Here is a 20,969-nt window from a genome sequence, read left to right as displayed (position 1 = left end):
CCACTGAAGCTCACACGATGACTACAGGGTTAGCTAAACCAACGAGGCTGTGTGCATAGGCTTCTTTGCAAACATAAATAAACCTGCACAAGATGCAAGGCAGTGAAGAGTCAGACTCCTGATTTCTAAAACTAACTTAGCTTGTCAGAATAGAAAACAAAACAAACATAAAAACACCAACACCCTTAACTGACATGATTCAGAGTCATGAAAATGTTTTGGAGAAGGGATAAAGCAGTTCCTCATAAGAAACTTGAAGTATTAAGTCTTATAGTGCTATGGGAACAGGTCACTCAAACACTGTATGTGATGTGAGCAAGGTCTTTACTGTTTAAAACAAGCTTCAGAAGAAACGTGGCTTTGTTGATGATAGGAACTGAATCACTCTTTAGTTGTCTTCTTTTACACTGTTTTTCTGACTTGAGTACTCCACTGGCTTTGCTTTTAAAATTGAACAAAGTAAGATGATGACTAAAGAAATAAGAAAGAAGTTCTATTATGTATATGTTGTATGATTTCAGTTTTCTGATATGTTTAAAACTAACATGCTCTGATGAATAAAGAAAGGGTTTGATACTTAGATTTCTGAAGATTTTTTTAACTAGTATATGTGCATCAAGTTTTTTTCCTGAAAAGTCTGCATCAGCTGGAAATGAAGAAGGTGGACCTGCTCAGATTCCCATCCATTTAAGGTTTCTCACAGCTTGTATACAAACAATGTGAGACAGAGGCAGACAACCAGCAACCTATGTATTGTGGAAGCATGGTATATATGCTTATTCACTTTCTGCAGGCACGGGAGCATTTCACTTTGATACATGTTCTCGTTCACTGAAGATGTCTGTTTTCTCACTGTAGTTAGGAACACTTGGAATCTCTGCATTTTTAAACAAAACATCCAAAACATTTGGTTTTTTTAGCTTGATGAAGTTCTTCAGATTTTTCCAATACTGTAAGCTTTTTTTTTTTAACACAATCGCTTTTAATTGATAATTCTTACTTTAACCTTCCTTGAAAATCTTCACTATAAGTGACATTTGTACCCCTGGTGAACTACATGAAAAAAATCTAACTGAGGAAATTCCCAGGGCAAAGGTATAAAATTAGATAAAATAATATGGTAAGAATTGAAGTAAAATATCTAAGAGACTTGAGATTAATTATGAAGTATTTAATATCCTTAAGATATTGATAGGGCCGAAAATGGATCAGAGAAGATGACATGATGATGAAGTGATATGAGATGCTGAAATCTGTCAACACTCACCATTCACTGAGACAAAAATCCATTGGGAATTTCAGTCAGAGCTTGAATAAAAATATTTATGATACAGAAAGATTTTGAAGAGTTGGCTCTATGTTTGAAAGCATAGATAGGAAACAGCAGAAAACTGGAAATGAAAACTCCAGAATCCAAGTTAAAATTCCTCCTGTTATAGTCAGCATGGGGCACTGTGTTTGCAGTCCTGATTTTTCTGCCCCTGTAGTTAGATATGCAGTATTTTACTCACAGTCTGCACGTAGACAGCCATATCAGCTGTGATTTTAATCTCTTATATTTTGATGAACATCTTTACATAGTCTTATTTAAGATCACCATTTTAAAATCCAAAGACTTGGTTTAAGTTAACTTACAATATTTTTCTTTAGATATATACATATTAAACAAGTAAAATAAACTGTTTTCATTTTTTTGAGGTGTGATTAGCATAACTGAGGCAAGTCTAAAAAATATTGTATTTAAAAAAGCATCTAATTGTAACTAAAGTTCTGGGGCCTCTACATTTCAGTATGATACTCAATCATAATTAAAACCAAGGGAGATTCTCATTTTTCCTTTGCAAAACTGTGACTCAGAGTGAAAGAGCATTTCATTTGTCCAATTAATTACTGGCCATTCACACTGTCGTGAAATCTTAAAGCTGGCAAAAAGGGTTTGAAATTGAGTTTGGTTGGATGAGTTAACAATTCAAATGAGCCTTTTAAAAACAGTCAGAGCAACCAAGCCCAAGGCAAACCTGGACCTGGCAGCAGCGTTACCCTTCGTAATATCAGAGCACCAGGCTCAGACACAGGATGGGCAATAGCAAGAGATGGCTAGAAGGCTATGGCTAGCAAGTTCAAGACAAATATTATCACAGATAGCATATGCAAAGAGAATGTTTATTAAAATGCAATAAAAATAAATAAATGAAGAAAGTATCTGCTGGTGGGCAGTGATGACATGGAAGAGAGGGAGAAGGAAGACAGGCACCATCCAGCACACATTCAGTTTTTGCAGGAAGAATAATAGAAGTCTTTGGTTTTTCTGCCATCATGCTTCTCTCCTTCCCTCCCTTGATATAGACGCACTCATCCTCTCTTGAAACCTGATCAGAAATACAAAGGAAGCAAACCTTCCTATATTCCTAGCACAGAACAAGATTCTGTATTATGGTCCTACTGCCACCTGCTTATCTGAACATGCAAAGCAAGTCCTCCATAAGAAGGCAGGCTTATCTTTCAGATAAGACAGTTACTGAGGAATAAGAGAAACTTCAAAGCAAGAACAGATGAGATACTGAGAGTTCCAAAGTCAGCAGGATACTCCCAGCAAGTCCAGAATCCCTAAGATTGATGAATGCTTCTCTAGGTTACAGGCGATAACATACACTATTTGCTACAGCACAAAGATTTTGATTTCAAAAAAGAAACAAAACCAGAAATGCAAATGTTTCTTCACAAAAGAACTTGTACATGGGCTACTTTTGACAGTTGGAACATATTCAGCCAGTTGACTCCCTCTGTGTATGGTGCCTTAAGTTAAGTGATTTGGCCTTATCTTCCTCCTCCTCCCTCTATAGCTGAAGAATTTTAAAGGGAGGCATTATTTTCCAAAAGGCACACAACATAAAAATATGGTCATTTCCTCTTTCAGGATGAAAGCACTAGAAGTCAGATACCCCTGCAAGAGATCCAGGACACTAGCAATGTGTGAATAAACCCTTTCAAGAGTGGTTCCTCTAACAGGAAGCCTCACGCTTCCTGCAATGCTGGTTAGAACCATAAGAAACAGCTACCAAGTAGAGCTGGACAAAAAAAAACCCAAATTGAAGGAAGTGTTTTCATCTGGAAAATAAAACTGGTCTAAATGTTTCACAAGATGATGTTGAAGACCAGAGGCCTCAAAATAAGTTTCTTTAAGCAACTGAATAGAAAACTTTTCTTAGACCATATTATGGACAAATGCTGCAGCTCAACCTTTCTCAAACAGTGATTAACAGATATTAACAGATTTGCATGGTCAATTTGCTCACTTTTGCAGTCAACTAACAAATCACATTATTTTAAAAAAATCTGAGTGGCTATTAAAACGTGAACATGGTCTTTGATTATAGTCTTTTATATAATATATGAATTTCCATTTTTTGCCACTAGCTGGGTTTTGAATGGTATTCATGGAAAAGGATAAAAAAAGGCTGGAAGAAGAGGAATCAAACAAAGCATTCCTCTGGCATTTGCTGTAGGAGAAACACTTTTTCCTTTTTGGTACTTCAGGTTTCAAAAAAGTAGGATGCTTTTTGACCTTAATTATTCAGATACCTTAATCTTATTGTATCTTCCTAGCAGAGCCATAGTTTCATGTGTGCAGGTAGATGAAAAGATTAGGGTAAGTCTTCAGAGAGTTTTATTTGCTAGAGAAGTTCACAAAAGTGACTCAGATTTCTAAAAGCTACCCTGCAGGCTCAGCCATTTCCCTTAGTAAGCAATAGGCTTACTCTCGTCTGACGCTGGTCACCTAAAATATGGGCATGTCTTAGCCTGTCGCACAAGTTCCCCCTCCAGTCAAAAAATGAAAATTGTCACCTCCAGGTAGCAGTTCAACCTCTCCCTCCTAAAAGAGGGACCCTGGAAATGCTGCTCCTTTCATTAGCTAGAGAGAGTCCAGACAATATAATAAACACTTAAGCAGGAGGGAATGGACACCACCCTCAAAGTCCCCAAACCAGAGTGCTTCAAAAGCTCTGGTCTGCTACACTGATGCCTACCCAGGAGCTGAGCTCCTCCAGAAGCCATGTTCCAGCTGCAGTGACAGCCAAGGAAACGCCTGGTAGGGTCTCTGATCTTTGGTATGTGTCTTGTTACTCATAAGATCTGTCCCAGTCTTAATTAGCATTAATGACAGACAACACAAATTACTTAGGTAAATATTATTTGTTATTTACTGGGCCATCTTACTTACTGTTATGATGTGATTTACTGTTGGGAAGTGGCTGCCCTTGGGTGAAGCTTCAGTAGGACCAGCATCAAGGACAGCAGGTTCTGAAATGAAGGTAGCCTTTAAAAAAACACACCAGAAACACATACTTTTATTCTGAATGCAGAAGAACAATTCCCTCCCTCTCAGGTTATTATACAAATACTTTGCCCTATTGTTATATGTGGTTGCACAATGAAAGCAATCAAAATTGTAATTCTTGCTGTTCCCCATTTTTGATGAATTGTATATTTGAACTGTTGAAATGATCAGTTCAAGAATAAGAAGTTGTAACACATAGTTTCAAGAGAAAAATGCTCATTATTTGTACCCAGATTATCCCTGTGGTCAAAACATTAGGATTCCTATAGCACATCTGATTGCATTAATTCCTTTTCATCAACCACACACACAAAAATCAGAGATTCGTTTTCTGTATTCTTTAAACAGATGAATGATTCTGCCATCTTGTGGGAGATGGAGAAATCCTAACTATTTATATGGTAACAACAGCAGAGCACAACAATATGGAAAAGAAATTTCCTGTATTTTTCACTTGTTTCAATACTGATTAAGTGAACAGATACTAGCAGTTATTATATTCCAAATAGCCCCAAAATAAGAAATTAATTACAGCCTTGTGGGGGAACCTGACAAAAGGGGTTCATTTTTAAGATACTGAGTTTATTAGAAACTCTGCTCAGAAGGTAAAGGTACAGCAACTAAAAATCCTGATTTTTTTTTTTCCTGATGATCTGATAATGTGAAATATGTAAAGAATTATTTAAACTCTCACATCTGTTAAAATACCTTTCATAAAAGAAAAATCTTAAAATTATACAGAATTTTATCTATAATTAACCTTTTAAAAACTGTTACACTAACACGGTATGTGGATTATGGAACACAATCCTCTGCTAATAATTCTATAGCATAGTTTGACAAAATTAGTAGATTAATTTATGATTAAATAGTCTTGGGCTGACAGAGGTTGTATCCATAGTCCTGACAATTTAACAGACATACAGTACTGTTTGCTCTATCCCATCTTAATTCGACATGGAGTATGCTGCAGTAAAGAGTATTCATTTAAGCAAGTATAAACGACAGTTTAAGAGAAGGAGCTGAAAAGAAGCCATGGACCAGTTTCACCTCAAAGTAATTTTGTAGAGGTTCCCCTCCTACTCCACTATTTTCAGTAGGTAGAAACCAAACAGTACGTCTAAAATATATATCACAAAACCGTATACGTGCTCTTGGGAAACTGAAGACCAAGACAGTGGCTTCTGCTGAGAAGGATGAGGTTTGAGGTGGAGCAGCCCGAGAGACACATCTATCCCTTGGGCACTTGGCACTGCAAGCCTCCATCAGGGGAGTTGTTTTGAGCTGTTCTGTCCCCATCAAAAATTACCTTGGGGAAACAAGCTCACCTAGTTTATATTTCTTTGTTACAACTGCAATGAACTCATCTAGTAACTCTAAACCATGACATAGGAAAGCTTCTTGGACCAGGTACAACTGCATTTGTTCTTACATAACTGCTTATTAAGACCATTATTTTCCTATGTGAATCAGTCATTTAAGTGAATAATATTTTGTTAAGCACTTTGAACATAAAGATCTGACAACCAGAATATAGTAATAAGGAATACGACAATTTAATGTTATTATAATTTCTTCATAATAAGTATCTGAAAAGCTAAGGCAAGCCTAAATCTAGATCTCAAATTCCCCAACTCTGAGTGATTTGATTTAAAAGACAACAACAAGAGAATATACTCCGCATTGACAAAGAACACATCTACCTCAGCCACTCTGTCTCCTGCTTGTACTCCAGCCAAGTCTGATGGGCTGTCTTTCGGCAGCCGTGCAATCAAGATCCCCTGGTAAGACAAAAGACAGGTTTTAGACCTGACAGAATTTCTTCTATTGTTCTTAGATGTAAAAAGCAAATGGGAAGTAATTAATTTTCAAGACTTGTTGTTCTGTTGCCCCCTATAAAATTAAAAACTAAATGCCTTAGCACATTAGCAAGACCAAAAAAGAAGTCTCCATGGCTGACACATACAATAATGGACAAAAGTCAGTAATTGTTTACACTGTGCCATGGGGGACAGATTGGGAAACAAAGATTTATTTAAATGATAGTTCAGTGAGAAGTTGTGAGAAATACTTCTCTCAAGTCTAGTTAGCTCCTGGGAATTAGCAAATGGGATGGGAGAGCATGTGGATTGCCAAGGGAGTGACCTCAAATTGAAGCCGAAAATGGAAATTAGACAACAGTGTTTCAGCCATCAGGTTGCCTCTGGAAAATCATTGGTTTACCTTGGGTTTTCTCTCCAAAATCATCCCTCCAGAAGCTTCCCATCAAAAGCTAGTGTCAGCTCCTACTTTAGGAAATAAGTTACGCATGTTTACCCTTGCTAGCTTTATCACAAAGACAATAATGTTACATTAAGGACAACCTCAGAAAGAAAACAACAAAACACAATAGCTCAAAGAACTACTCATTGGTCTATTTCTAATGATCAGTAGATAAATTTTGAATAAGAAATGCACCTCATCACTGTCTTTACACGAGGGTGAGCCCTTTCCACCAGCAATGCTAATACCAAGGCTCCCCATTTGGCTGCACACAGTAATGGTTACCTGTAAAGAATTACAATGGGTGAGTAGTCTGATTAATCAAAAACATTGCCAACATTAGCATTGAAAATCTACTTCTCACTCTGAACACCAGCAGACATGACCCTAGAGAGCTCAGCCCAGAGAAGAATGGTGCTACGCTTCAACACTGGCACATGCAAGACTAGTCTTTACTCTTCAATAATACCAAGAATGCATGATTTCTCCAGGTGTTAGAGTCATGCCAAAACCATATAAGGCTGTTTATAAGACTACTGACCAACCAGTTGCTTCATAAAACCCACAGATTCACTAAGCATTCACGATGGCAACAATGCCAGTCAGTACACAGGAGAAGTGAAGAGTAAATATTATTTGATAAATTTATGAAAAATCTTTGCTTTTAACAAATTTATGCAAATTTAACAAATGTATGCAGTCACTCTTGCACATAGAAGATACTCATCTGAAATTCCTAATTCCTAAAATATATGAAAAGACCATATCAGCCAAATGAAAACCACTCTGCCACACGTGGCTTAGACTTAGCATTACCTGAATTCTCAACACTTCACAAGCCCGTGACTGCCAGCACTGCTTTGATGACAGGTCCCAGCACCGGTGCCACTTTTGGGCAAGCTACCTTTCCTGGTGCTGCATCCTGTCCCACAGGCAGTCAGCAGAGGTGTGCCTTGTACCCTTCCAAGAAACAATCCATAAAGTATGTTTCCTCCTCATGTCCTCCAAAGCATGCCAAGATGGGATATATCCATTGAGTTCAGACCATAGCTTTTTCATAACTTTCAGCCAAAATCTTGCAGTTCTCACTGATAAATTTTCACTTGAACATTCCCCCTCCTTTTCACAGGATGGAAGCTTTCTCATGCCATGAGGGTAAGACCATGCCACTGCTCCAAAACCATGGACTAAATAAAGACTTAGCTGAGTGCCCACCTGCACAAACTCTTGACTTGAGCTCACAATACCAAAGCTGGATATATAAAACGAGATGCATGGCTACAAGGAAAGTGAGTTTTGTCAGGTTTTTTTCAAAGGAAAATTCTTTTTATACATAAACCAGGGGGAGCAAGGATGACCTTCAGCTTACCCTCTGTAAGTCTCATGAAATCTACCATGCAATGTCCCCCTTCTATGCATATTTTATAAACTGCCACACACAAGAAGAGGACTTACCCCCCCCCGCCCCCAACACATGGACTTCCCCACAGAAACACAGAGCCCCTCCACCAGCAAGCCCAGCCCATGCAGCAGTTCAATACCTTCAGTGGGGTCTGTGGTACATCCATCACCCTCAGTTCCTCTGGGATCCGGCTGCTCTCACTGGGGAAGCTGCCTGCTGAGGAGACAGCTGGCTGCACCTTAGTGTTAGTCCCTGGAGGATTCTTCCCTTTCATTGCCAACTTGTGCTTTTCTTGAAGAGTTGTTCTGGTATTTCTTTGATCTCTCATGCCACCATTGCTATCAAAAAGACTGCCGGAAAACTTGGAAATAGGTTCCTGGGGGTTAAAGATGAAAAAGGTAAACACAGCAACAGCAAGGACAATACCTACCTGATACACAGACCCTTCCAATGGTAACCTGGATTTGTTCCTCACTATCCCATTGCTGTATGGTAGCATTTGTTTCACTGAAGACAAAACTGTAACTTTACAGCAAATGTACAAGTATTTCTTTACCATTATTTCTCTGGGCATGTTTTGCCCTTGAAATCAGGGTTGAACTTGTGGGAACAGGGAGAGCGCTGTGATTCATATAACCTTTCACTAGATCCCCAAGCACATGCACAAGCACATGTAACGCACATATACCCAACTAAATCCTGTAATGCCCTATGAAAAGGACAGAGCATGAGAACAAGACTGTTTTGGCCAGCCTCTGGCATTTCTGTAGCACTGAATCTACTGTCCCAGGGCCAGGAATCACACACGTGAGGCAAAGACCTTTCCATACAGAAAATAAAACATTTCTCATAGTACCTCAAGGTGCACATTCCATTTTTGGGACCATAGGTGTGAGAGGGAAGGCAAGCCTATATCTTGCATCTATGACTCTAGACTTTGTTTCAGTAATTGGATTGACTTTATTCAGTTGCAAATGGCAGCTAGTGGAGACCTGCAAACTAAAGTGAGTTAGGAATTCCTCTGGAAATGGAACCTCAAAGGTGAGGTATCCCAAAGGCTGCTTTGAAGCCTGGCTCTAGGCTACACCTCTGAGATGCAGTGAGGAACTGAAGACGTCACCCTGTGCTTAGCTAAACCACAAGGACTTAAAAAGAGAAATAACTAAAACACATCCAATTAAAACACATCCACCAAACAATTAAAGCTTCAGATAAGTTTAACAGCAGAACACAATGACATTTCCCAGCCATCAGTTATGTTTTGGCAAAGGGTTAAATGAAATTCAGACATAATGCTCAAATTCTGTTCATATTTTATGAATGCTTTGTTTATGTTTAGCTGACTTTTGCTCCCTACTTTGATGGGTTAAGGTCGAATCAGACCTTCCTATTGCCCAAATCCTTCTAACTTCAGTTGGCAGTAAAATGATGTAGCAAACAGATCAACATCTCCGAAAATAAGCCCCATAAACTTCCCTAAGCCTGGAAGTTTAATACCAGAAATAAAAAGCAGTGGCATTACCTTGAACATCTTTGCAAAAACCCCAGTAGACACTTGATTTTTCAATCTATATCGGTGCTTTCCCACAATCTCTTTTTGGTTGGGTAGAAAAAAGCATTGCCAACCCCAGGGAGAGCATACAAGGTATGATTGCTTCCTATTTTCACTTAAAAGGGAATTTGTTTAGCTTTAACTCACATAAAACATTCATTATCTTTCTTCTCTTGAGAGAGATTTCTCTTTACACTGCCAGGCTGACTAACCCAGACCCATCAGCAGTGCTACAATGCCATGGGTGCCAGGGAAAAAGGCCAGGAGCAAGAGCCAGGACTGGGGGTTGGAGCAGAGGGCACACCAGCAGCACTCACAGGTGCTAGGAAGGAAGCAGAGGTCCTGAAAGAAGAGCAGGAGCCCAAATTCCTCTCTCATTTCCCAGCAAATTTCAGAAGAAAAGACTGGTGAGCAATGCCCTGACAGGAGAAGGCTGCAAGAGTGCACTGACAACCTCCTTTTCCCAGGCTATAACCAAGAAGACAGCCAGGCTGCCACATAGGTGACAGACATCTGGCAGGTACAGGCTCGAGAAACCACAGCACGCAGGGTTTCCCAAATATCACCATCCTGGAAGAGCACCACCCAAAACTAAACATGCAGTGGAGTAGTACTGCAACCTCACTTTTCTACCATCCAGTCCAAGGGAGACACTGAGACTCGAGTGCTGCTAATCTCCTACTTACCTGAAAGAGATGGAGGGAGGTTGGTAACTGGGGATATAAGTAGGATTAAAGTAAAATCATATCTGTCTCATCCTTACTCAGGTTATTCATTGTAACCTGCAAGTTAAACTGTACTCCTGAGGGTTGCATGGATGAATTGCAGGTAAAGTAAGGGAATAAAACACTGAACACGGCACTGTACCCCCTGCACAAACAAGGATGTAAGAGTATAAGCAATGCAGCCTCCCACAAACCCAAAGTGCTCGGTTGCACAGCACTGCAAGCAGTTGTAGACTCTTGATGGATACACATTTTCCCTCCTGATTTCAAGGAGACTACCTACATCATCAGGATCCTCGAGTTCCTCTGCTTCTTGCTCAGGACTGCTCCTTCCTTCCCTCCATTTTCCATTAGCAGAGCTGAATTTGTACAGGTTACCACCATGAAAACTTTCCTTTCCTTTCAACGAGGCCCAGCGAGAGCCCTGAGAGCTCCAGTTATGACCACTGTACAGTTTAGGAGACTTGGGAAGCCACTTAATAGAGTCCTGAGGGGAAGATGACAAAAAAAAAAAAAAGAAAGAAAGACAAAAAGGCAATGAATAGATTTTAAGAAAGTGACTGAAGTGTGTAAGTGCAGAAACTGTCTGGCAAGTTCTGCTAGGCATTTTTGTATCTTGTAAATACTGGATTTCCCTTTTTTACCTTGAGAGGTACCTTCAGTCCCAGAGAGACACTTTGCCAGTTAATGGGCAATGCTGGTGATACAAAGAGCAAGCAAAGGTTGCTGAAAATAATGGAAGCCTTTAGGGGCTTACATGAGCATGGAACCAAGCCTACCTTCAGAATCGTAAAGAAGAATTAATGATCAACAACAGTCTTCAATAAAGTGTATTATTAAGAAAACAAACAAGAGTTTGTTTTCTAGTAAGTCACTCCCCTCTTCATTATTCATTAAATAAAATATTTCATTTTTTTAAGGGTCCCAATAGAAAGTACAGCACTAAATTGATCTTTCAAGATTGCTGATTTTCAAAGTGATTATAGTCCAGTAATCCCCAAATATCCATTACTTATTTACAGCCAAAATACTTCACCTCTCTCACTCACACACAAAAGTTCATACATGACAAGTTGTGCCAAGGTTGTCTATGTACCTTAATTTCATTGAACTTCAGAAGCTATTTTTCAAACTAACCTTTATCTTTCTTTTAAGCTTTCTTTTAATCTCACCTCTACATTTTCTTACAGTGATACAAATCCAGTGGCAGAAAGCAGCCTCATGTCATATAAATATATGGCACATTAAGGCACGTGCTCCAACAAGAAAGAGAGATGGAGAACACAAACTAACAAAAACAATTATCAACAAGCTTATGGTGGGGCTATCAGCAGCACACAGCGACCTTCACATTGTTTAAACAGATATTTGATTCATATTTAACAATTCTTTAAGTTCCCATTTTCCTTTTTAAATGAAGAATGGTTATGTTCACACACATACACAAACACACAGATTTCTCAGTGCTACCAGCAACCCAGATGTCACCATCTTATAAGATCTAAGGTTGATAAAGACAGGGAGGCAGGACAAGGCATCTTATGCTGGACATACTGATTCATCTTCAGGTGCCAAAGGAGCTCCCCTTGGGATTCTTAATTTCCTTTTAGTTTTAGCATGGCTGAAAAGACTAAGGAATGCACAAGGACAATATGTCAGTATCTCACTGGAAAACATTGTAGACCTTTCTGTGAGTCTTGAAAAGACTTTGTTGACCTCAACAAAGGATTATTTGCATTGTACAAGGAAGGTATGATTGGCCTCCGCAGGAAATTTGCTGTTAAACCATATTTTGAACTGCACTGACACTCAGTGACACTGTTATTTGCCGATAATAGCCCATATTTCTGGTTATTCTAAACCACATTGCTCAGGACACTAGACCTGATTGCCAGTTTAGTTGATCAATGCAAAAGCAGCACAATCAATCACGACACAGCAGGAGATTCCGTTTCTCCTGACTATTCAAAATGCGAGGCAGGATCCTGGTATTTCTTTACACTTGTCTTGAATAAGGAAACAGAAACTTTGCTTTCTGTGAATATTAACTAGGGGAATAGCAATTCTAATCAGACAGGTAAACAGCACACTAAGTGAAATTGTTTGCTAGTGGTCTGGTCTGTTTTATTTCAGAATAGCTAATGTGACACCTCCTAGTGTTCAGGGTACTTTCAGACACAGTTTAAATCCTTGTCAACTATTAAGCTCACTAGGAAGTCATAAAACAATTTCACTCTAAAAATAAATATGGGTACAGTGAAGCATTTAACTTCTTCCAAGGAAATATCTCATCTTTGTTTGACCCTGGTCCCTAATTCTAAACAACAGCTTCTCAAACCCAGCATGCCAAATTCTGTAAGACCAGTAAAAAGGCTATTCTTTCAAAGTGACACACAGAGATTTTTAATTAAACTTATGCCGTCAATCACTTCATCATTTTAGGCATGCATTCAACTGCAGTGGCAGCCTCCTGTATGCATGAGGAGCAAGGTGATGAGCATCAGTAGATTTTACATCCCTATGTCCCTTGCAGCTCAGCTGGGAACATAGAGCTACAGGGCACTTCTGCTCTCTGTTTTCTCCTATGGCAGGATGCTTTTCCTCATGCTGACATAAAGCTGTAAGGAAAATTCAGTACCTGTTCAACACCTTCTGTAACCCGTCTTCAATATTCTTCATCTATAGTACTTCAAAGTAAAATAGAAACAAAAAGACAATTCCAGGAAAGAACTCTTCACTTTTTCACTAGGTCTGTACAGTACCATGGCCTTATCTTTATGAGAGTAGTTTCACAGTTTGGTTATAGCAACGGCAAAAGATGGAACAAGACAACAAGAAAGTCTTTTAGCCTATGGTTGCACATGAGAGTTATACTTTCATGAAACAAAATGGAGAAACAATGCCAATGAATGCTGGTGCTGGGAGCACTGGCTACCATTTACTTTGAAAACAAATATTAATCCTCCAACTTTTTTACAACTTGATACTTTTTGATGAAAGAAAAGGGTGAGTGGGTAGAAATAGGAAGATAGTGAACTTTTAATTCAGCGTTCAGTAGCAATATAAGGTAAGGAACAGAGAAATCCAGAGATGCTGGAATGCCACTGCCAGGGTGTTATGGTGCCCAGCTTTTTCATCTTTTTGGACAAAGCCAAGAGTAGCCAAGGTGCTACACAGTGCTGCAACGTCTTAGCAAGGCTAGTCATGTGTAGTTTGCCTCAAGGAAGAGATGGAAGGTACAGCCCTGTTTGCTGTTCTTTAAGGCAAAGCAACCCCTCAATTTGTTTTTTTTACTGGATTTTGTTTTCCTTCCCAAAAATAAAACTAACTCCCTACTCTGATGTATTAAAGAAAATTGCTTTAAATGGGCAACAAGCTTCCATCAGCCTTCAAGGTAGTTCAGCTAACAGATAGTAGATTTGTACTTCAAAACTAAAACTATCTTAAAAAACTTCCAGTAATTTATTAGCTCATTCTCATTATATTAGATACTAAGGACCATGCTTTTAGACAAGAGGCTACTGGCAAATACCCTAATATGAAGAAAGAAAAATCAGCTCTCCTTGCAGAAATTTACAGATTATTGGTCTTCTTCCTGCCCAGGTAAGTTTGGAAGTTCTTTCTTGTGTTTCATATGTGGGGAAGCTAAGACCCAAAAAGATGAAAAACGTCATTGTTTTAAGTCATTAGTATCAAACACAGAGTGAGATGCACATAGATTTATGTTCTCTTAATAACTGGAACAAAACAAAACAAACAGGCAAATTCAGTATTTATGACTTTAAGCTTCTCATAGGTATGTAGGCTGTGTAACACTGATGTTTTTGTAAATGCAGAAGTGTTTGGAGAGAGAAAATATTTATCAGTCTAGAAGTTATGTTCCATGGAAACACATTGTCTTCTCCCTTCATGGTTAACAATCTTAACTGATTGGTAATAGATAATTTTGCTTCAATGTTTCAGCAGCAAGTCAGGTGGGCTTCCCTTTTGCCTTCTTTCAACATGTTTTTCATGTTTTAAAAAGCAGTCTCTTCTTAACATAAATACTGCTTTGTATCATACCCCTGTCTGTTAGGAGGACAAATTGTTCTCATAAAGTACAAGGTGTCTATTCTGGTAAGATCTCACTAATAAATCTTCTAGAGAATTAATTTCCTTCAGGCAACAAAGGTATGTAAATGTAAATGCTATGTATCACCCTAAATCATTCTCATGAATGAAAAAGAATCCTAAACACTAACAATAAAAGCCAAAACATGAAAGCCACCTACGTCTCTGAAGTACCACACTGAAACCACACAATGACAATGAAACACTCTGCCTATGGCCACAGCCTGGTCTCCATCGGCAAGTAGAATCCAGTGCTTTCAGTTACAGAACACTTCAATGGTCATACACCTGCTACTACAACTCAACTCAAAGCTCCAAACACACATTCTCACCTATTTTTCTGTTTAAAAGATGATTTGCTTAAATAGCTCAGTTATGGCAAAGAAAATGTCTTTTAAGATGCATTTCAAAGAACATAAACACTCTCTTTCATTTAAATACAGCTACACATAACACATTCTATTAATTCAAAATTATTTCAGACTCATTCCTTTTTTCTAGTACAAAAGGCCGTTTCTTAGAAAGCTTTGTGTAATTCGCATGAAACAAGAATGAAAGCTAAACAAAATGCTGCTGAAACAAAGGCATCCTTGAATATGTTTTTGCTGTAGGAGAGGCAACAAAGCTGCCTGAACAGATAATGGAAGCAAGCCTTATATTGGGAAACCTTGCTAGCGTAAATACATGACAATGTCAAACTTAGATGTTCAAGTACTGAGTAGCCAGATAAGATTTTTTTAATTTCCTGGAAACACCATTAAAAAAATAAAATTGCTGTACATTATCCTAAAAACATCCACTATGCAAATTCTATTTAGACTTGCAGTCTTCTTTCCTTCTGAAAGAAAAAAAAATTCATCAGTAATATTCAAACAAACATTCTTTTTGTTAGTTAGTTTAGATTTTGTTTCGGTTTAAGATGCTTAGTGGAAGTCCATGATGTCATCAATGAACTATTAATAAATTCATGTTTATAATCATGTAGTCATGTAGTGTCCTGTTCAATCTTCCAGAAATACGGGACAATCATGTCTCCTATGAGCTACTTCAGACTGGTTTAAAGCACCCAATTTATTTTGGGTTTGGGTAAAACTGGCAAGTTATTGGGAATGATCATAGAATCAGACTGCTTACAACAAGAGCACATTTCCATAACTTGCCCAAGTTTGCTTCAAAAGAAGATAGTTTTAGCCCAATGCAAAACTAACTTCACTCTTCAAAGTCCTGTCCCTGCATTATACTGAATCTGAATATAATCTGAAATCCAAGATGCTGATGTTTTGGTGGTATTTGGAAGCTCTATGCATCTGTGGATTTTTGAGAAAGTTACCACAGTCAGTACTCGTTGCTAACATTTTGGGTTTGGATGTTACCACACCTCCAGAGATTTCAGTCAAGACAACATTCTCCAGCAACAGATGAGCACATTATAGAAAAAGTGTCAAAGGTTACTGGACATCAGGTGTCCACTTCCTGGTACTAATGCCAAGAGAGATTTGCTAAAACTCTTCTCTGAAACATCACTGAGGAGCCACAGAGTTTTTCCCATGGACAATATTGATGCTGTACTTCTCAGAGAGGGCTTCTCCTGTACAAAGATAAACTACTTTCTTAAGATCTCGGTGTTAATAGACTAACAACATCAGTGTTAAGAGGCAAAATACCCTGAACAACTTATAAATTCAAAAACAGACTGCCATGAACCCATGCTCCTGAAGTTAGTACACAGTCCAGCTACAGTCATTGAGGTCCTTCCTCAAAGCCCTCTGCTCTGGCAGAGCCCATGACTGACCAATTGGTTGCCACAAGAATCATGCACGTGGCAATAAAACAAATAGTGTCTCCAAACACCCACCAGAAAAGGAAGACAGTTCCTGCAAAGCAGCCCACAGAGGCATCCTCAAACCAGGCATGTGCTCTTCCACTTTGGGGGGGAAAAAAAAAATCACATTTTTCATTCAGCTGGTGGAATACTGATTATATTCCTGACTTTAGCATGAAAGAGCAAGGCACTGGCCCTTTGAAAATTTCACAATTGGTTCAGAAGGAAGGGAACACCCAAAACTATTACTTATAGTCAAGACCAGTCGGCTTTTGTCATATTCTCTGATAGCAATCCAAGTGCTGAAACATATTTATGCATTTGATGGAAACTGAAGAGGGGAAACACTCATATCAAGTCAATTGAAAAAGTAATTTTATTTTTGGAGTCAAGGTAAAGAATGGCAGTGAATTCTCCATTAACAAAAGGTCTAGACATTTCTGATAAACAGTGTGCTTCCATCTCAGTAGGAGGAAGACATTTACATTTACCTGGGTAGGATCAACTGATATACTAAAAATACACTTTTTTAAAAAATCAAATTCCTGCTGTCACTACTCTCCTCTTAAAAGCTGAAATCATGAGCAGCCAGTAGCTAATCATCAAAAAAATGTTCACTCAGCACCAGTAAATTTCTAGTGCTAGACAAAAAGCAGGCTAAGCAGGACACAAACAAGTTACTTGCTGGAAAGGAGAGCATTATGCAAGTTTCCAATATGCACTTTCCTATAATATGCCATTTATAAAAAATATGGAATTTGAGCCAGAAAAATAATCTTAACACATAAATTATATGGAAGCTGTGAGAAAAGCCTGGAGCAACACAGAGGGGATGGAAAAATCCATTGCTACACTAACAATGGTAGCACAAGAGTGCTTTTTTTTCCCTCCTATTCTTTCAAGACTATGGAATTGTGACTTTCAATAAAGAGAACTTGCATGCAGTAAATGACAGGTTAATATTAAATCTACTCCACCACTATGGTCAGTTGATTTTCCCTGGTTACCTGTTTATAGCTAATAAAACAGGATGCAAATTTTGTCTTTCCTTGCATTAAATCCACCTCCCAAAGGGAAGTGGAAAACGTTCATAGAGAAAAAAGTCAGTCATGCTTACAAAATCATATTCACTACTCAAGCTCCTCACAGCATCAGCAAAAGAAAAAAGCCAAACAGAGACTAGGGAGGGCTCATGCTTTCAATGACACACACTGCTTCATCAGAATATCATCATTTTTTTCTGGTTATAAAACACAATTAAAACTGCCTGAAGTGTTATCAACACTGTTGGGAAGAGAAGCATACCTAAACCACTTCATAAAATGGCACACGCATGGACCAGTCAAGAGATAGAAGGACTTCTGGGGTCTCAGCTGCTGGAGGTTTGATCAAGCAGAATGACATGCAAGTCACTCTGAACCAGCATTAGGGGGAGAGAGGGTAGACATTTGTCACTGTTTGCACAGCAAGTATCCAAACATCTTTTCAGCCCTGAAGCACAAATGACACTTCAACTGCTATTATCCCACAACACCAGCAGCTGTTGCCATACCTCAAGGATTCACTAGGCTGGAAATTACACTTATTGCTAGACTCAAACACTGCACTACATTTATACACTGCTGAACTACCTGCAGCAGGGCAAAATCTTTAATTGTCTCACCCAAGAAACATTAAAAAAAGACATTAACGACATACAGTGCTACACAGTGTTAGTGTAGAAGACTGAAAAATACACCTCTCCTCTTTTAACTCTCCCCAGATACTGACTGAAAAAAAACAATGAAAATCCAGACTTCCATTGCACAGATTCACAAAGTGAAGACAGATGGCAGTGAAAAGCAAGGAACACCGACACTCCTTCAGGGATTGCAGCTGGATGGTCTGATGATGGACTACAGCTCCAATAACCTCTCATTAGGCAATTACTGGATTCTAGTCTGAGCTCCTTTTATTTTCTTTTACAAATGAATGGATGCAAACACTTTCAATAAGCAATTCATACCACCCACCTTTGGCTGAGATGACAATACCAGCACTCCTGGGTGCAGGAGTGTGAAACTGTCCCAAATGAAGGCAACAAGCCTGGTTCACCCATTTTTCTACAGCCAGAGAAAGCACAACAAATATTCCTCTCACTATTAACAACAACAACAAAACAAAACAAAACCCCCAAACAAACAAAATAAACATATAAAAAAAATTGACTGCTGACCAGTTACTTCATGCCAAAGCAGATGCAGCAAACCTGTCTTCTGGTAGGTTTGTGGGCTGCAGCACAGTCTCCACAAGCCTGCTGGAATGTATAAAAAGCAACTGCCGAGCAACCAAGCATTTATCACAGAGTTATAACAAGATTTACGTCTTGTTTTGCCTGTAGCAGGAGGGAGTAGGTGCACAGGGGCAGTTAATTATTTTCATCTGGTGGCATGTAAGGCAAGGCCCAAACCCAGGCTTTACACATTCATCTTGCTGATGGAGCAGACACTAAAAACAAAACAAACCACAGCTTCCAAATGAAGAATTGGCATCACAGAGTCTTGCTGCCTTTGGCTATTTTAGGAACACTTTTCCATCTCAAATGGGTTTGCTGAGGTTTACTTGCACTCTGGGTACATTTTTAAATTTTGTTGTGTCAATTCCATTAAGTACTTTAAAAAGAAAATTCTATCCAGGGTTGGAGTCAGCTGTACCAAAAGCTCATTTTCTTTTTGGTTTTATTTTAACAGAGGCTTACTGAGAATAACCAGAAGAGCTCTGCCTTGGAAAGAATAAAACTGCACTACCCCTGAACTGACCTAATACCTAAAAACCTGCAGCATCTCCCGCAAAGAAACCACGTTTTTAAGCTTACATGAGGAATCTTTGGGATGAGAAATGAAAATTAATGTATTGTGCCAGATTAGATTTAAACACTTGCAGATGGCTTGCAATACCTACCTGTTCAATATCAAAAAGAAAGCAGTGCCTTTTGTAAAAGCTTCAAATCAAAATTTAAAAAGTTAAAGCAAAAAGTTATCACAGATTCAGGTATTAATTTGAAAACACAATTTATTAGGACTTCCCTGATCTCTTCCTTTCCTATCTTCTCCCAGAAATCCTCATACAATTCACACTTTCTGGAAGAAACATTCAGCAGCAGAAGGGGTGTGGTTAGCCACTCATGAAGTGTCAGATATTTCATTTTGTTTAATAAGGGTTCATTGTATCATCTCACACCAAATATGTGAAATTTTTGCTCTGAACTCTGACTACTCAAGTCCCTGCACTGAACCAGTCAGTGGTCTTTGTTAGCTCATGGCACATACACAACCCAGAGACACCAAAAATCTTTATCAGCCTTTTGCAAAACTGTTATTTACCGAATTCAGTTAATACTTACCTTTAGAAACAAACCAGAACCCACAGATTTAATAAGACCTAGAAATCAGCATTGGACTACTGGAAGTGCAACACAGCAACAATGATAGTAAATTCCAGTATTAATTGATACTTTAATTGCTGTTTTAATGATACAATGAATCTACTGAAGCTTTCAAAGATTTTTTTTATTATGGTTTTATATATTTTTATAAAACCACCAAAGCAGTTTAAAGAATCATGCTTTCTTGTGTAATACATAAAACTAGTTTCATACTGTGCTTCTGAAAGTCTATCGTACTGTTTTTCAAGTTATTTTACAGATGGCACATTTGAAAAAAACAATGGAAGCATGAACTTCTAGTGACTGCAATGCAACACGGGATCCAAACCAAGATGTTTCATTACAACTAAGTTAAAGTGTGAGTGCATTATGTAATAAACAATAGCAGTTTGGTCATTTAAATCTTAATTCTCTTTACAACAAAACTAACATTTGTGCTTCATGACCTAAGATTCCATAATATAAACATAAGTTCTCTGCTGTAAAATTCCCAATGTCTGAAAAGAAAGACATATCTAATGCAGGAGACCAAATCTACTCACTTTCCTCAAGAATTGTTATATTTAAGACTAATATGACATACAAGACACAATAAGGCACAATGGGTGGTACAAACAAACGATACAGCTGTCCATGAAACTTGTTCTCTTCCACAAATACTAAAATATGTACCGCTCAAGATAAATTTTCTCTTAAAAATGAAATACATCATCTTGTTATGAAAGTCCTATACAAAAATTTAAAATTTACACCATCTGAGCTGCCAAAAAAATAAAAAAGTGTATCAATTTCCCACAAAACTATATTTCTCACCAGCACATCCAGCCACTGGGAAGAGGATATCCCAGCACTCTGGAAAAGAAAAGCATTATTTCCCCTGTGTTTAAGACAAAAATATTGTATTTTGCATACAGTAGTGTATTAAACTTTAAAAAGCCTAGGACTACTAAAATTACAATATTGATTTGGAAATTATTGGTTCACTGCCTGGATGAAATAAGGCACTTTCTTCCAGTGGGCCGCATTTTTCACGTGTATGGAGACGATGAATCAGGTTCTGGTTAAAAACAAAAAGGGGCTCAGTGAGGTCCCAGAAGACGACAGGAACATTTCAACAGCAGGGGAAGACACAGGAGGCAAAACCTGGAGATGAAACTCTACACGGAAGTGGTCACTCTGTCAATGGCATTATTGACCTCGTTTTTGTTTGAGTCCAGTCCTTTAGCAGCATTCATATCATTCCGTAAATTCTCCACTGTCTTTTTCATGTTCTTTAATTCTCCAGGGTGTGGAGTGGCTCGCCTTAGAAGTGTTCTCTAAAAATAAACAGCGC

General features: G+C 38.4%; 2 protein-coding genes across 2 annotated transcripts in view; both read right to left on the bottom strand.

Moving 5' to 3' along the window:
* The window catches only part of LOC108497174 (protein scribble homolog), a 28,636-nt gene extending 10,117 nt beyond the window's left edge, over positions 1–18,519 (bottom strand). The window contains exons 1-6 of the mRNA XM_017814578.1: positions 18,428–18,519; positions 10,564–10,767; positions 8,143–8,379; positions 6,797–6,886; positions 6,043–6,120; positions 4,223–4,318 (exon numbers count right to left, since the gene is read on the bottom strand). Coding sequence (XP_017670067.1) covers positions 4,223–4,318; positions 6,043–6,120; positions 6,797–6,886; positions 8,143–8,331 — 453 coding nt within the window. The 5' untranslated portion in view covers positions 8,332–8,379; positions 10,564–10,767; positions 18,428–18,519. The remainder of the gene's footprint in view (positions 1–4,222; positions 4,319–6,042; positions 6,121–6,796; positions 6,887–8,142; positions 8,380–10,563; positions 10,768–18,427) is intronic.
* A 1,220-nt stretch (positions 18,520–19,739) lies between these two features.
* The window catches only part of LRRC1 (leucine rich repeat containing 1), a 65,942-nt gene continuing 64,712 nt past the window's right edge, over positions 19,740–20,969 (bottom strand). The window contains exon 14 of the mRNA XM_017814576.1: positions 19,740–20,952. Coding sequence (XP_017670065.1) covers positions 20,794–20,952 — 159 coding nt within the window. The 3' untranslated portion in view covers positions 19,740–20,793. The remainder of the gene's footprint in view (positions 20,953–20,969) is intronic.

This window comes from Lepidothrix coronata, unplaced genomic scaffold (genome assembly GCF_001604755.1).
Source record: "Lepidothrix coronata isolate B3197 unplaced genomic scaffold, Lepidothrix_coronata-1.0 Scaffold45, whole genome shotgun sequence".
NCBI classification, from domain to species: domain Eukaryota; kingdom Metazoa; phylum Chordata; class Aves; order Passeriformes; family Pipridae; genus Lepidothrix; species Lepidothrix coronata.
Note: the sequence above shows the minus strand (reverse complement) of the source record. Positions and strands in the feature narration are given on the sequence as shown.